At 48.9% G+C, this 18044-nt stretch overlaps 1 protein-coding gene across 1 annotated transcript in view; it reads right to left on the bottom strand.

Moving 5' to 3' along the window:
• LOC142819259 (kinase suppressor of Ras 1-like) overlaps window positions 1-18044 on the bottom strand; it is a 98330-nt gene that overhangs the window by 13554 nt on the left and 66732 nt on the right. Inside the window, exon 2 of the mRNA XM_075904846.1 lies at window positions 2204-2344. Coding sequence (XP_075760961.1) covers window positions 2204-2344 — 141 coding nt within the window. The remainder of the gene's footprint in view (window positions 1-2203; window positions 2345-18044) is intronic.

The raw sequence follows: 18044 nt of genomic DNA, 5'->3' as shown, positions 1-18044 counted from the left end.
CCATTTTTATTTTAATGAAGCCGGGGATATTTAAATCCCTGCTTCATTGACTATGTCAGGTAGCCTAGTTTACATGCCTCTGCCGGCAGAGGCATGTAGTCTAGACATACCCCTGAAGTCCTACAACTGGGACAGATTCTGCCCTTTTATAGGCATGTGAACCTAGCACTCCAGAGACACCAGCGTTCATTGCTTACGCAAGGTCATCAGCTTATTATATTTGTGAACACCAGGAATTGACACCAAGCAGTTCACCTGGCTCTAGGCTGTGTGTTTGCAGCTGAAAGCTCCCAGGAATGGACCCTGTGAAGTCAGTGGCGCTATAGCAGGTGAGCAAGCGCTTGCTGCACACCCAGTGCCAAAGGAAGAACTCTGCCAGCTGCCTGCCGCCATAAATCCAATAATCCAACCGATACGAAGAATGTATGCTCCTGCCACGGACAGAGCTAGCGCCAGGATTTGCAGGCTACCCACAGGGGGCGGTCAGTGGTTTCTTGCAGTCACGGATTTTTCACGGAGAATTAAACTACACAGGGGCCATGCTCTCTTAGAGTCATGCCCCTTGGGCCTGGGTCTCAGGTGCTGAGCACCTGCAGTGCTCCCTGACCTCAGCCAGAAGCGTGGGTGCTCAGCGCCTCTGGGAATCCGGCCCAAAGGGTCTGGCTCTCCTTTGCCACACAAGTTTTTTGTCCCCTCCAATTCAGTTGTGCCCAGAGATTTTACTCCGTCAAGCCACTAGGACAGGAATCCTTCTGGTGTTCTCAACCAAGGCTAACCCAGCGAGACTCTGCTCTCTCACCTAAGGGGCCCTACAGCCTCTGGGCCCCTGAACAAGGTGGGGCAGGGCCCCAGCTCCATGCCCCCTGAAGGGGAGGAGACTCAGGCAGAATAGGCAGGGATAGGGCAGGCAGCCTTCAGTACCAGCAGGACTGCAGCACACCCTCAGCCGTAAAAGCCAGGCAGTGATCTGGCAGTGATGTAAAGAACCCGGGCTCCAGCTGTTGCCGTGGTAGCAGCAGCCAAGAGCCCCAAGGCCCTTTTGAATCAACAGGCTCCAGGGCAACTGTCCTGTCCATGGGCCTGTTCGCTTACTTCAATGAAACTCTACACCCAAGGAGCCAAATTCTCTGCTGGTATAAACTGGTGTAGCCCCACTGCCTTCCTTTGGAGCTGCACCAATTACACCACAGTATTTGACCCACGAAGCTCAGAAAAGCAGCTCCCAATTCACAGTGATGAGGCAGGCAGCAGAAGCCCTACAAAAACCAAGAGGAAATATCCCCACGAAATATCCACCAGCCCAAAAGGAGGATGTTGTAGGAGCCAAATGCAAAACTCCACCCTTGAATCCCACCCCTCTCTCCATTTACAGGCAAGACCCCCCCCACACACAGACCCGAGTCTGCCTTGCCAGATGCAATAGTGTAATGGTGCAATTAATGTAATAGAATCCAAAGTAACTTTCCTAGCCTGTATCAGGAACAGAGGGGCCTCCAGCCCTGTGCAGCCAGTGCGGTGCGGTACAGGTGGACGTCTGGCTTGTTGGGAGGATGATGCTTCTGAACTATACGAGGTGAACACGCTACATGGTGGTCCGATAGTGGAGGCATGTTTGAGAAAAACCGGTGTCTCATTCATAAATGAAGCAAGACATTAAGGTACCCAATCCATAGTAAGCAGCTCAACTACAGTTTGACCTCTCTGCCTTATAGCTGGGGGAAAATTCCCCATTAACCCTATCCAAAAGAGTGGGGGAAAGAGGGGCTCAGACAGGAGAGAAGAACCTTTTCTTCCCATCAGCTGGCGATGGAAGAGGGCTTGGGTGCTTGCTGCCGCCCACGGAGCTGGAAACAAACAAAACACGCTGCAAAACCTGTTTGATCTCCTCTCATCCAGACCTGAAACGGGATGAGACCAGGTACGCTTGCCAACATGGGCTACATAAGTCCCTGTGCTTCTTAAAGAGCCAGAGTTATTATCGGTGTGGATTTCCTTCCCCCCCCCCCTTCAGATCAAGCACACTTCAAAGCCAAGTACCGCAGCTCAAATCCAGACAAAGTCATATTATTGTCTGAGCTGAATGATTTGTACAATCCTTTATACTTTGCAAAAAGCCCCTTGCTTTATGTAACTTGAAGAGTTTGAATGACACCAGCTGGCAGTCAGAAATTCAGTGCAGAAGAGGCAGGTATCTGTCCCTTACCTGTACAACTTCTTTCTTTACATTGACGAGGTCTAACCAGTCATTGAATCGTGGGTAGCTGTTGAGCTCCACTGTCCTGTCATTCAGAGGCACACTCAGTTTACACTGCCGTTGTCTGTTGATGTATCGGACCAGTCTCACCTGTGGGGAATCAAGAAAGCAAATGGTTACAGTCTAAAGTCTTTGGGGAAGGGACTGAGGTTTTTTCCTCTAGCATAGTCAGGGGCCAGTCTATGTTGGGGACTTGTAGGTGCTACTGCATTTCAAATAAGCAAACCACCACTAACAGCTAACCAGGCAGTCTGGAAGTTGTCCCAGGGACGTTATTTCCTTTCGCTAAGCAGCACAGCACCAAAATGATTGTCTGTGATTTCACTACTGGGGGGAGGGAGGAGTGAGCAGGAGGGGTCCATTCCTGCTAGAGATGTAAAAGTGTAACCGTGTTACATAGAAGCTCCCAGTACTGGTGGAGAGGCAGCTTAAAAGCTGGCTCCCCACAAGCACCAGCTCCTGGGGACCTGTCTGTCGCCCCAGTTGTAACTGCTGGAATTTTCAGCAGTTACACAGTTACTTAATTGCACACATTTTTCACATTCCTAATACATGCGGGGAGGGCATAACAAGTGGGGTTCCGCAGGGGTCTGTTCAAGATCTTTATCAATGATTTCGATATTGGCATAGAAAGTACGATTATTACATTTGCAGATGATACCAAGCTGGGAGGGGTTGCAAGTGCTTTGGAGGATAGGGTCATCATTCAAAATGATGGACAAACTTGAGAAATGGTTGCAGAAAAAAAAAAAGGAAACAGGATTCTGGGATGCATTAACCGGAGTGTTGTGAGCAAGACACGAGAAGTCATTCTTCCGCTCTACTCTGCACTGATTAGGCCTCAGTTGGAGGACTGTATCCAGTTCTGGGCACCACATGTCAAGAAAGATGTGGAGAAATTGGAGAAGGTCCAAAGAAGAGCAGCAAAAATGATTAAAGGTCTAGAAACCTTGACCTATGAAGGAAGACTGAAAGAATTGGGCTTGTTTAGTTTAGAAAAAAGAAGTCAGAGGGGAAAGGATAGCCATTTTCAAGCATCTAAAAGGGTGTTTCAAGGAGGAGGAGGGAGAAAAATTGTTCTTCTCAGCCTCTGATGATAGGACAAGGAGCAATCGGCTTAAATTGCAGCAATGGAGGTTTAGGTTAGACTTTAGGAAAAACTTCCTAACTGTCAGGGTGGTTAAACACTAGAAAAAATTACCTAGGAGGGCTGTGGAATCTCCATCACTGGAGATATTTAAGAGCAGGTTGGACAGACATCTGTCAGGGATGATCTAGACCAGGGGTGGGGGACCTTTTTTGGGCTGAGGGCCACTGACCCACGGGAAAAAAAAAAAAAAATCAGTCAGGGGCCACATACAAGTAAGAAGCAAAAACAAAAACTCCTCACTGACGTGGCCCCCGGCAGAGAAGCAGAAAGACACTTTTCACATTCCCTTCACACACCAGAGCGGAGGGGGGCCCAGCCTAGTAGATTTTGCGTGCTCCAACCCCATGGTGAGGCAGTGGGGTGGGCTAGAGCACCAGTGTGGGCTCCCCAATACTGTGGGGGCCCTGAGCCTTGGGGGCTGGATCTAGGCAAGTGGGGGGGGGGGGAGGGGTCCGCATTTGGCCTCTGGGCCTGAGGTTCCACATCCTTGATCTAGACAGTGGTTGGTCCTGCAATGAGGGCAGGGGACTGAACTTGATGACGTCTCCAGGTCCGTTCCAGGTCTAGCATTCTATGATTTCCTAAGTGATCCTTTAAGCCACTTAAAAAAAAAAAAAAAAAAAAAAAGACAATTGCCTACAATAGTTATCTTCACCCAAATAGACTACAAAATAATGGAGATAGGACCAGTTACTTTCCATCTGCAACTGTGTATGCATGCAGCTGGTCTATATTGCCCCAGGACTTCCTGTTCTTGTGGTTACCCTCAGCCTCCCCTCTCTATTCTTTCCATTTGGTGGTTACACCCACTTAGAGCATGTGGTCTACATTCAGACTGTGTTCCATAGAGTGGGAAGTGTCTTCCTGGAACTCTGTACAGCACCCGAAATAAGGAGCATATGGTCTTGATGGGATCTTTGCCTCTAAATAGTTTTTTTTTTTTGCCTTGAAGTAAAGAATAAAACTTAAGTTGGACTCCAAACACCAAAGCTTCCAGTGCCTGACCATCTTGATTTTGCTACAAAAGTCAATATTTTGGTCACTGAAATTCAAAGAAAACACAAAAGAAATATTGTTATTTGTGTCTTGTGTTTTTCCTAACATAAAATAAACCTCAAAAGAGATTTCTCATTGTTTTTATGTCACACACCCCCAGAGGGCAGACATAAGCTTCAAAGACTTCTAAACAAAAAAACACCTCAAAGCAATTTAGTCTATCTGAATTACATTAACCAAAACATGCCTAAACTAAAGCATGAGCTTTGAGCAGTCGAAGGAAAATCAGATTTATAATTAAAAGGAAAAACAAACATATTTCTAGTCCTCTTTAATGTCTCTTCAAGTTTCCACTGGAAATATTTTCTGTCTACATGATGTAATGCAGCAACTTGCATGCAGAAGAGTCATAGAAGTTACAGATGAGAAAAAAAAATGAGATCTAATCCACTGGTTTTCAGTCTGTGGTCCGCAGATCCTGGGTGGTGCAGTTCTTAGATTCCCAAGGGATCCGCACCTCCATTTGAAATATTTTAGGGGTCCATAAATGAAAGATGCTAGAAAACCCAGAGAGAGGGTGTATCAAATACTGAAGGGCAAACAGAACTATGCATGAGCTTAGATGATAAGGGGGCATACAACCCAGTCCTCTGTGGAGCAGTTATTTCTGACCAGCTCACTGGTTTGGAACGGTATTACCTCCTATTGGACTGTCCTGACGAAAGCATGGAAGTCCTAATGCTGCCTTGGGGTCTCTTTGGTGACACAGGTGACTGAGTCACTGCTATTTACAGTCGTGCCTGTTATGCATTTGGAACTTTCCAGAAGACTTACATGATCTAAATGCAGGCAGGTTAACAGTCAGACCTAGCCCTTATACAGCACTCTTCATCAGCCCAACTCAAAACATTTTACAAAGGAACTTGGCATCATTATTCCCATTATCCAGATGGGAAAACTGAGGCTCTGTGCAGTACAGCAACTTAACCCACGGGTGTCACCCAAGACACCAGTAGCAGAGCTGGGAATAGAACCCAGGTTTCCAGACTCCCAGCCTACCGTGCTCTCTACAAAGCAACTTGCAGAGGGATGAGTGCAGTGGAACGTCCACAGGGGATAAAGTAGTGGGGTCCCCATCCACACGACCTCTGGGATCAAAGCAGTGAATTGGTTTAGGGCAAGGTTTCCCAACCTATGGGTCGGGACCCAAATATGGATCACCATTACATTCAAAAGGGTCGCCCAGTGTCTCCCCAGGTGGCTCTGCCCCTCTCCTCCCCCCATTTTTGAATTGCCTTGGGTCACCAAGTCTTCCTGAATTGTCAAAATGTGTCCCCATCCGGAAAAGGTTGGGAACCGCTGGTTTAGTGGAACACACACAATGGGCACAAAAGGGTGTAGTTATTGGGCACACACTGGGTGGCAGCACACTACACAGCCACTCAGTGTCTTGCTGTACCACGTTTATGACTGTTGCTCACTACTGCCTCTTTAAAGTGCTACATAGTCCTGTATTTTGTTACTGCCTCTCTGGCAGGTGACTGGAAAGTCTGTAATTTGGGATAAGGCCTCTGAAAGCCAACAATTGTTCATTCCTGCATATGTACGTGCCCAGGGCGAGGGTATGAGACTGGATAAAGAAAAGCCCAGGATAGGGCTTGGATCCTTGGCCATAAAAAACAAAACAAAACAAAAACAACAACCACACACCCCTCGGTCAGATCCTTCAGCAATAGTTGCAATAGCAAAGCAAAGGTTGCAGTCACTCAGTATTAGCATCAGATCTGGAAGTGCAGGACTGTGGCTTCCAAACTGAATCGACCACAGAGCAGGTCACAACCAGGTAGGGCCTAGAGTCAATATGAGACACGTCTCAAGAGACAGGAGACTCATTAGCAGGCACAAGAATCCTTTGGGCTGCAATAATTAGCTTAGTAGGAGCGATACCCCAGTCAATGGCTAACATGCGGCACTAAAATGGAAGTGCAGTGGGTTCTAATCCCCACTCAGCTTCTGAGCCACTATGGAAGTTGCATTGCTCCCACCTCCAACTTGAATTTCCCTCATTTATTTAGGCTGCAAGCTCTTTGGGATAAAGTTGTGGATTTTTTTAATCCTGCCTGGGTACAGCTCCTAGCACAAGGACCATCTGAAACATTCATCAAAGTTGGCAGGAGAGCCTTCTGCATAATAAAGCTGTTGCATAATACAGCATTGTATGAAATACAATGATAAATAGCAGCAGGCAGCCACTGGCTGTGTGCAGCAGACCTGCATTCCTGGATTGTGCTTTCCTGTAAACTAGCTGCTGGGTTTGTTTTACCAGTAAACTGGCTATGCACCACTGTCTAGTGTAAATGTGGCTTCTCACTGCCCACACACTTTTCTCAGGTCAGAAAGGCAGCAGCCCTGTGAAATTTTCACGGGTTTTTTTTTTGTTTGTTTGGGTTTTTTTAAATTTCTGGTCCTAGTTTGACGTGCTAGAGAGGGAGAGCTCCAGATACTGCATATGCAGACCCCAGAGATAGCGGCATGGGATGCAGCTACCACCTTCAGGGATGAGCACAAGATCTTAGAAAGTAAAACCAAAGCCACAAGCAGAGTTTTACAAGGCAAGATTAGAAAGACGGGGCCTGATATTCCAGAAGAGCCAAACACCCAGAATTCCACTGGAGCAGAAGGAATTTCAGAGCCTTTGCAAAAAAGGCCGTGACAGCTGCATGGGACTTCGGAGCGCTGGACCCACCAAACGTCACGTTTGACATCCTGCTCTTAGCCTCAGCTGACAGTACAGATTGAACCGCTGTGATCAGGGACTCTATGGTCCAGCAAAATCTGTGGTCTGGCAGGACCATGGGTGTTGCTGGATGAGAGAGCCCCAATGCAGAGGCTGCCAACAGCTAGGAGCAGAGCCAGATGGTGGGGCCAGCAGAGTCTCCAGACAGCTAGAGCGGGAAGCCTGTAGGGCCGCTGGAGTCTGAAGGGTGCGGTAGTGCCGGGAAGGGCAAGCATGTGCCAGGTAGCTGGAGACAGGAGCCCAGCAGAGAGGCTGGCGTCCTCCCACAGATCTTCCCTGATTCGCCCAATTCCTTTATCCTGGACTGGTCAGGTCCCAAGGGTGCCAGACCAGAGAGGTCCAATCTGTATTTCCTTTCTCCCTGTGTCTTAAACTGGGCTGGCAAAAAAAAAAAAAAGTCACCGGGGTGGGGACTCCTGTGCTCGCACGCAGCTTAGTCAGTGGGGCACTGGCTGGACAGATCTGCTTGTGCAAGTCTCTTTCCGGGATCAGTAGAGCCTTGCGCAGATACAAACACGCGGATGCGCATCCTCCAGGCTCAACGCGACATCCGAGCCGTCTGGATTTTATTTGCATCTGCACAGCAAGCTATCTGGAGGGGAGGGGGCAGGGAGCACAGATGAGCGAGGAGGGGACATGGTCCTTCAGGGAAGGGGCAGATAGCATGAAGGCAGGGCCTGGGGCTAAGGGGCAGCAGGGACCTCGGGCCGGGGCTCCGCAGGTCAGTGCTCAACAGGCAGGGGAGGCAAGGGGGTGGTGGGGCCCACACTTGGCACCTCCCGCAGGGAGATTTAGGACAGAGCTTGTCGTATCCTTTTCCCTGCCAGCAATGCAGGGGGCCTGCCCTGGCACCTGGTGGCTGGGGGGGTGCAGAGCCTTCCGCTACCCAGGGATACGCAGGGCTCTAAAGGATCCGATCATTTTACAGGCCTTGGCCAACAAGACGCTTATGGGTTTAGCATGCGTTTGCAAATGGAGCCCCGGCACGCAGTTGTACACTCCAGGCCCTGCTGTAACATCTCAACCACAACACGCCTGCTACAAAGGGCCCAGCAGTTACAGATTTCCAAGACACAGACCCGCTACTCAGCGAGGAAAGCCCAGCGTTTGAATGGGCACTCTTGCGGCCAGAAACACAAGCCAGCCCATAACGGACCATGGGACGAAGCATTGGCCGCTCTCAAGTCCATGGGAGTTTATCCCAGAGACAGCAGTAGGGCCAGAACTCCCGTGCCACCCTCTCCCTCCAACTCCCCCCCCCCCCCCTTTTTTTTCCAAGTACAGACATGGCAGGTTTTTGCTGTTTAAGATTGAACCAAAGATAAAACTAAAAAAACAACCAATCATATTCTGGTACTACATTTTCTATGCCCCTTTCTAGGCACATCTTAACACGTCACATGTCCAGTGTAACATTCCCATAGTCAAGCCAACACACCTTTGTTTGACGTGGACAGGCAGTGCCTGGGTGTAGGAAGGAAATGGGACAGCCTGTCCTCTGCCCCATTTCCAGCGGTGCCACGCGTGGAGTGGGCACATCAAGTGGGGAAACCCTTCTCTGCAGCGGGTGTCAGAGACCGTAAGCTAGGGTGGTGCACAACATGAAAGAGGGGGTTACAGGACCCATGAACGCACAGATCCTCTGGCAAGAGTTCCCTATTCAGGAGGCGCACAGAAGCAACAATAGATACTGCAGCTTACAGGCCAGTGTGGGGATCGCGTGGACCCTACTTCAGGATTGGGTTTCCCCCATCCTCTTCTTCCTTGCTCCCCTAGCCCCCATCCCCAACGCCGGATCATGCTAACTTAAGGGGACTGTCGCTTAAGGCAATCCCCTAGAACTGCAATTCAGGATTCATTAATATTCCTCCATTGGAGCTCAAAAGCCCTGTCTACCAGGTCACTCTTCCAAACCCAAGTTGCCCCACACGGAGCGACTGTCACATCCCGGGAGACTTCTCAACTCCAAAGGCTTTCTAAGTAATGCGGAAGGACGGTCATGTTGAGTCCAAGGCAAGGAACCAAGTCAGCCAACACAAACAGCTCTCAACAGAAAGTCCCCCAGGCCACTCACACCCACAGCTCTGCTCCCTACTTCAGCCTTGGCTCAATGCAAAGACACACTCATGAAGCCGTGACCAATACACTAGGCTGATTAACTACAGGGATAACAACACGCCCGCAGCCCCTCAGCCCAAACAAGTCCACCTAGAAGGGAAGGCTCCTATTTTTTCCTGAGTCAGAGACAAGCTGTCAAAAACTCACTTTACAAGTATTTGCCCATGAGCATCTCAGATTCAACTTTTATTGGTTGCTCTTGGGAATTTTCTCGTTATGCCTTCATGATTGTCTTTGCTGCACTTTATAAATCTTCGTAGTACATATTTACACACACACACAAAGTAGCTGAGATATCATATTTGGCAAGAGTTTAGACTGCAGGGCTATGTCTAGACTGCAGGCTTCTTTCGGAAGAAGCTTTTCCGGAAGAGATCTTCCAAAAAAACAAAACAAACAAAAAACGAAACAACAACAACAACAACTTCTTCCAAAAGTTCTTCTGTCCACACTGCCAAAGTGCATCGAAAAAAAGACCTGCTTTTTCGACAGATAGCGTCCACAATGAATGGACGCCATCTCACATGTAAGCTGTGATTACTATGTGCGGAATGGGCACCCGAGCTTTTTCTTCTTCTTTCGAAAGAACTTCCTCATCCTCGTCCACACACTTCTTTTTCCGAAAGAGCTCTTTCGGAAAAAGGCTTCTTCCTCATAGACAGAGGTTTACCAAGGCCGGAAAACCCCCTCCGTACTTTCGATTTACAGTGCCATGTTACTCGTCTTGTGTCGGAAAAACAGCCGTTTTCCCAACAAAACTCTGCAGTGTAGACATACCCCAGTTGAGTTCCACTCCCAAGTGGAGTTTTACTCAAAGATCAATATGATAGGTCTCTGGCTAAGGCAGAGCCCATAGTAGAGCTCCCAGTTCTACTACAGATTGAACCTCTCTAGTCCGGCACCCTCGGAACCTGACTGGTGCCAAGCCAGAGAATTTGCTGGACCACGGGAGGTCAATATTGTCTAGCAGCATCACCAACACTTCCACTGCTGACTGGGCTCTTACAAGACATTTAGGAGTAAGTTAGAGCTAAACAACAGCACAGAACACTAAGGATGTTAAATTGCGGTTATCTGGCTAATCATGTTGTCGACACAATTTGTATGGATGACTCGATTAGTTGACAAAGACCACTCTGCATAGTCGCAGCAGGGGTGGCTCCTGGAGCCAGCCTGAGCTGGGATTTAGGAGTCCCAGTTCGTGCAGCTCCAGAAGCCGCCCACGCTGCGGCTCTGCATTTTAAATGTAGTAAGAGCCACTGAGCTCTTGCTATATTTAAAATGCAGAAGTGCAGCATCCCGGACCAGCGCGAGCTGGGACTCCTTGGTCCCAATTCTCGCCAAGTCCAGCAGCCCCTGTTGGCGGTGGCCAGAGCTGGCCATGGGCAGGAGCTGCTGCGGGAGGAGCCCCTCTGCGTGGCCAGCCCAGGCCACAGCAAACAGTGGTTGCTTGGCAGCAGCAGCCCCTGTCCACAAGGTGGGGGTAGGGGGCCAGCTCCCCACCAGGACCCCATGGACAGGGGCAGCTGCCAAAACACCATCTACCTGCTGTGAACCTCAACCTGCTGCTGGCAGAGGCTGCTTTGCAGCAGCCTACCTTTCCCCCTCCCTGCCTTTGGTACAGGCCAGGAGGGAGAGAGCAGGCAGCACTGTGGAGACTGTGCTGAGGGGAACCAGCTTTTAAGCCAACTCCTCCCAGCACCGTCTCCTGTTCTCCCCCCACTCCTTGCTGCCTGGTGTGGGGGAAGCGAGTAGTTGCGTACTCCACTCGAGTGCCTGGTAAACTTACGCTTATCGGGTCGTCGAGTAGTCAGCTGCTCGCTAACATCCCTACAGAACACCGAGAGCCAGGTCTGGTAGCTGTAAACAAATGTTATGGGTCGGCAGGAAACTTGGCCACATCCATGATAATTGGACACCTGCCAGATCCCAGATGCTGCCAGACCAGAGAGTGCTGGACTAGAGATGTTCAAGCTGGTTTTTGATCTGAGGAAGTGGGTCTGGCCCACGAAAGCTCATCATCTAATAAACCATCTTGTTAGTCTTTAAAGTGCTACATTGTCCTGCATTTTGCTTCAACTACCCCAGACTAACACAGCTACATTTCTATCACTATTCAAGCTGTACTACATAACAAGTCAGGGAATGGCTTTATTGTAAGATGCGTCTCAATGGCTGGCATAGTTACAATAATACAAGCCCGATTTCCACATGGGCCACTCCTAATTAACCATCACTGGTGATGGGTGCTCGCTATGGCTAAACAGGTTTCACCAGCTAGCATCAGGTGAGGCCAGACAACCACATCTCTGAAAAACACCGCAGTGTCAATTCACAGCAAGTCAGCACTATGGCATGGCTCACTTTCTCCTCCCCCTCAGGTCAGCTCATCTCCTCCCCATTCTTTGACATACCTCCAGGTAGAGGGAAGAAATGCTGCTTGTGCAGTAGGTGTGAAACTGGTCTGGCCAGTAGTGAGAGCGGAGAGCAAAATCAACAGTCCAGTCCAGATCCTCAGCCAGATTGTCGGACACATGCCAGGTGACTCCTTAAGCATGCCTGGTCTGTTTTCCCATTATACTCTTGTGATCTTGGGCTGTTGCCTTCATTCTGCTTTGGGCCGGGGCGGCCTGTGGCTATAGGCGGAGTTGGCCGCCGCCTAGGGCGCCGCCTTTAATGGGGCACCCGATGATGATGTCATGGGGCACCCAATGATGATGTCAGTCCATTGACAGCCCTGCAGGCGGGGGCACCGATCGCATGTTCCACCTGGGGCGCCAGCTGCCACAGCCCGCCTCAGACCGCTCCTGCTTTGGGCACATTACATCCTGGCTTTTACGAAAGCCCCAACCACACCAGTGTAGGGTGCAAGCCTGCTCCTACTGAGGTTTATGGGAGTGTTCTAGCTGTCAAGGGGAACACTGCATTGGGCTTTAGGGCGCACAATTCCTGTTGAGACTCTCTGAAATTCAGGCTATAAGTTTTAACTCCCCCCCCCCCCCCCCCCCCACACACACACTCTTCAACATCAACAGAATGGAGGTCCCTTTTGGGAGCACAGCATTGTCTAGATAGGTGACAGGGGACTGGCGTGGGAGACAAGAGACCTGGATTCTACTCTGAGCAAGTTACATAATCTGTTTCCCCACCCTTTGTCTGGCTGGTCCATTTAGTCTGCGTGAGCTCTCTGGGGTATGAGCAGTCTTTTATTGCACCTGTACCATGCCTAACAAGACAGGCCCCTCGTCTGGGAGGAGATAAATATTTGACATCTATACTAGGTCCCAGTGTCTCACCTGGCGCTTGTGCATTTCACTGCAGGAATTAGGGGTGTAAAAAACGTCTAAAAAATTACGTGGTTAAATGAGACCGGCAGGCTCCCGGCCACCAATGGGTCCCGCTGTAGTTCAGCCATTAACTGGAACCAATAAGCATCAGCTTCTCTGTTAACCAGTTAAAACTTTTGCATCTCTAGCAGGATTGTACCGGGAGATAGTTACAGCAAGTTGCGAGCAAAATCAGTGTCTATGTGACAGATTGAGGCTCCCGCATTGAAGGCCTCCATACCCGTAATTGACCACAGAGCGTGGTTTGCCCGGAACATTGCCTTTGCATGCACTCTTCTGGTTGGAGGAGATGATTTGCTCCTTCTATAAATATTAAAATGTGCATCTTTCCCTCAGGATAAACCTAATTTTGTTATCTTCTGCTCAAGAGTTCTGACTAAACTGCCTGAGTTTGGCTTTCATGGCTGAGCTGTTGGGAAAAGAAACAAAAAAAACAAAAACAAAAACCCACCCCAGTTTCTGAGAATATCATAAAAACGTCTGGGTTTGGTGACGCAAATAAAAATCCACAAAAGACCGTGCAGGTCTCCAACCACAAATTAGAGATAAAAATCAATAGTAACCTTTTCACTGCCTGTGTGCCAGCAAATTAATTCTTTATAACTGAACAGCCAAACCTTCACGTAGGAACATGCACCAACTGCAAAAATCAAATGGGAGTGGGAAAGAAACAAGGGGAGGGGGGAGAGAAATGAGGAGGGTGTGAAGTGGGGGAGGAGGATAAGCATAGAATGAGTGTTACATTTAGACTCCACCTCTTTTCTTCCATTCACACTTCTGCTAGATGCCCCATTCTTCCAGATTCTCATTTAGAGGGAAAATAAAGGGAAGGGTTTGGTGCTACTCCGGCAGTGTACAGGGGCCTCAAAACATGTGAAAATGTAACTGACTTCCCCTTCACAACACAAAAGGTGCTTTAGAGAGGCCTTAGCATGAAAGGAAAATTGGTCTCAGTGTGTTTAGGGAAAATTGCTAGGCTTGATTTTTTTTGTAATGTATCTACACTCACCAAATGGCTAGCCCAACCTTTAGAGACACAAGCTTGCCTGGAACAATGACAAACAAACAGTTGGGACCTTCAACACACAAACACAGGCCATGCCTCCACTTGCTGGAGGATAGATGCTCCGGTGATCGATACTCCAGGGTTTGATTTAGCAAGTCTAGTAAAAACCTGCTAAATCAAATGCTGAGGGTGCCCCTGTTGGTGCTAGTACCCCTCACTGCTGCAAAGAATAAGAGAAGTTGGCAGGAGTATTTCTCCCATCAACCTCCTGCTGTGGGGCTGCCCAAGGGAAGTCGGTGCAAGGTACATCGATTTTAGCTATGCAATTCACATAGCTGGAGTTGTGTACCTTACATCGATTTTCTTCGCCAGTGTAGAGCAGGCCTAAGCGAAGAAGAAACAAGACTATCGGACACACAAAAACTGCATCTGCTAAATTAATTTACTGACATCAGCGTACATTACTCAAGACAGCCTTCCAATCCTGGAGTTTGCCAGCACTACTAGAAAGAATTTAGTCTTCAAACTGTAGCACTGAATTCTTCAAACCACAGGGCCGTAATTGATCAGAAGTTACATTCCCTGGGAAACTAGAATAGAATGTAAACGAAAAGCCACAGAGTTATGGCCCCTAACCAAAGGATCTCAGCCATATGAGTCTTAGCATCTCTTCCCCAGAGTTTGACTCAAATATGATTTATTCATATTAGGACCGGGACATCTTATTCCAAAAGTCTTTAAAGACAGAAAACGTTAAGTCAGTTTCTAACTCTTGCAAGTTCTTTTAATACCAAGCCAAACTGAGCGGGATCAATCCACATTAATTGGCACTCGGCTCTGTCTCTCTCATGTAGTATTTTTCCTCCATGTATTCAAAGTGCCCTGCTTAGAAAAGACGTATCATTACCAACAATGTACAGCTGGAGAAAATTGGAAACCAGCAACCCGCAAGATCAACCAGCATGTCACTGGCAACCATCCGTAATCCAACTCCCCTGGGTCCCAGTCCATTGTTCACCCTGCCTCATGAACGTGATCATTTTAACTGTGTAGGTTGAACGCCCTGGTGCCAACAAGCGCAAGCTGCTATTTGCCCCTGTGGCTTCACCCTGGTTTCAAGCAGGGGAAAATCATCTAGCAGGTATTTGAGAGAGTTTGTCTGTTGATGAGCCAGCGAGTTTATCTGTCCATCTGTTTGTTCAAGAACTCCTCCTAAATAGTAAGAGATAGGGCCACCAAACTTGGTATGCAGCTTCCTCTTGTATCTTAAAGCAAGGTAAGGGTTTGATTGTGTGTGCGGGGAAGGGGGGGGGCTGAAGCTCTCTGCCCCCAAGCATACAGGGATCTATAAAACCATGCAGAAAAAGACAAATCACTAGGCAGGTGAAAGAAGGGGAGTTGTCTCCCCTCTCTGGGATGGCCCTAGCCCTCAGCCTCCTGCCCCCCTATGTGCCCTTTAGGGAGGGTGGGAGGACTAAAACTCACCCCCCACTTGTATGGGAACATTGCTGGCTACTCCCCTTCATCAGGGAGTGAGGGGAAAGTGCAGTGTTTGCGGCATTCCTCAATCTGCCTGGGGAGTGCAGGGGGCAGACAAAACAGACCATGCCCAAGCTGGGGGTAGGGTTACCAGATGGTTTAATCAAAAATACCGAACGCCCGCCCCCCCAAAAAAGGACCCTAAGAGTTAAGCAAAACAAAACACCAGCATGGCCCCTTTAAGAAATGCTTTTGAGGCTTTTGGGCCCTAACAGGCTGCCAGCAGCCACCCGCCATCTTGGCTCCGAGCTCCGGGCCAGACAGCTCCCCTGCGTAATCAGGTAAGCACCCAGGATTTTCACCTCCTGGCCGGGGGGGGGAGAGAGTCGGGAAAAAAAAATCAGAAAATACCAGACATTTTAGGTGTCCGATATTTTCTGAGTTTTTTTTTTTTTTTAAAACCAGACAGGAGGCAAAAATACTGGACTGTCTGGGTCAATACCAGACACCTGGCAAACCTAGCTGGGGGACATGCACCCCTCCCCCGGCTGTGCCCACTGAAGCTGCAGCAGCCATGGAGAGGCGCTTCTCACCTGGCTGCAAGTGAGAGCTGGGGCTGTCCTCTCTCTCTAGGGCAGCGTGCAGACAGAACCCCTCCTCCTCAGCCCCACCCCAGGGCAGCGATTGAAATGGAGGAAAAACAAAAAGTTATCCGAGTTGGAGATCCAAGCAACATCAGGCAAATCTTCTAGTGATTTATGAGGTTTTTCCCCTCTCTGTGCGAGCGATTTGGATGGCTGAAGTTACACCAATGCTGGAGGTCAAACAAACAGTTCTTTGAGTACTAGACAGTTCCAGATCTGGCTGAAGCGGATGGATTTCCCCCATCCCTCCCCCTTTTCCTTCATGTTTTCACCATACTAAAACCCACTACCTTTCTGTGATGCGAGAGAGGGTGATGCCTAACACATTTCTGGAAGTTTTGGAACGGGTTGGATGTGACATTCAAATACAGTCGGAGACAGGACATCAAGTTGAGCAGAGGCTCTTGCTTTGCTCAGCCAACGAATCACGTGTGTCAAGTTTGCTGTCCCTAGAAAAATGCTGTTAAATTCCATAAGAATTCACTGGGAATGAAGATAAATATGGGCTTGCGCAAGTACTTCTTCATGTAGTCGCCTGTCCGTGCAATTTAATGAGCCAGCCGGTCATCAAGTACATCAGGTCCTGTAGCTAGAGGTTTCAAAGGGCTGGATTATTTTACGACAAGAGATTTTGCAGTTATGCATGGCTTAGATAAGGGCAGTCACACTGCTTGCTGCAGGCAAAGGCTGACCGGGAAGGAATTCCATTGTGGAGTGTCCACCAGGTACAGAGCTCTACCTGGCTTTCTGTGAACTCGTGACGGTTGAGTCTTCTAGAGCAACTAGTAAGTACTGTTGGAAGCTGGATACCAGATTTGCTGAACACGTGGCATGAGCTAGCATGGCAAGTTCGACATTGCTACCTTTGAAATCGGAGATCAGAACCAGTTACCGTTCAGAGAGACACTCTACTCATCCCATCACACTCGCGCCAGCCGAGTTTAATCGTGCCTCAAGTCACCCTCTGTCTACGCTTGTAATTAAGCGACACAACTTTTGTCCTTCACGGATGCTTAACACCAACACAAATTTTGCCCTGGAAAGTGCACGCTGCTGTGTCGGCAGAATGCTCTGCTGCCAACAAAGCAAAAGCTGCTTGTGGGGGCCGGAAGTAGTTTGTTGGCAAGAGTGCCAACCAACAGCATGCACACGCATCCGCTTTTAGCGACACGGCTGCGTGGACACAGCCTTGTCGTGAACAGCAGCGTAATGGCTAAGCAAGCATGACAGAGAAAAGGTGGTTGAGGTCATCTCTCATTCATGGGTGGCGGGTAATGCGGGCAAGAGAAGGCATTGCCTTCCCAGAACTGCCTTCGCTGCCAGGGAGGGCTGGGGCTCACCATGTGACAAACTCAGTCCTCCGGGTGGCCAAGAAGGATTGGGCTTGAAGGCTGGGGTTGGGCAGGGCTTGGCAGGGGGTGGGGTCTTGGAGAAGGGGTGTGGCTTGGGCTTGCCTTCAACCAGTGGGACCTCACCTGCTACCCATGCTTTCATTGTACCCATTTCAGGCCCTTTTATACATTACAATCCAACACCCAACAGCCCTCTTCACTTCGAATGACCACCTGCAATAACCCCCTCAGAATTTGGGGCAGATTATAAAGCAGTTAGACACTCCACTTCCTTCCATCCCCAGAGCCAGAGAGCTATCTAGCACAAAAGCTTATACCTTCCCCTACCAGAAGCTGGTGTGTAAATAAAAAATAAAAAAAAATAAAATGACCTCACTCACTTTGTCTCCCATATCCTGGGACAAAACACAGCTTTAACAAACACTGCAAACAACGAAGAAAGCATGTGAGAAATTGATACTGATCTTACAGACACAAGGTGGGTGAGGTAATCTCTTTTATTAGACCAGAATTCTTATTATTCTGATGGAAAGAGAGAGAAACTTTTGAGAACACACAAAGCTCTTCAGGTCTGGCAAAGGTACAGGTAAATAAATACAAGATCTTTTGGCAGTTATGGCATATTCTAAGGAACCACTCAAGGTGAAGTGGCCCATTAACAGCCCTGTAGTCTTAGGGGCTGGATCCAGGTCCCCCACCCGTAGTTTAACCAGTTAACGGATTAACAGGGATTTTTACACCTCTGGGATGGGCTAGCAACCTGAGTAATTACCCAGGGTACCAGGCGGGCATGTACACCACACACTGGAGCACACATTTTGCCTGACTCTGCTGCTCCAAGACACACTAGCTTGGGTACCTCTACATAAGCAAAGAATCACAGCAACGTAGACAACCCCTA

Source organism: Pelodiscus sinensis, chromosome 21 (assembly GCF_049634645.1).
Source record: "Pelodiscus sinensis isolate JC-2024 chromosome 21, ASM4963464v1, whole genome shotgun sequence".
NCBI lineage: Eukaryota > Metazoa > Chordata > Testudines > Trionychidae > Pelodiscus > Pelodiscus sinensis.
This window is presented reverse-complemented; position numbering and strand designations above follow the sequence as displayed.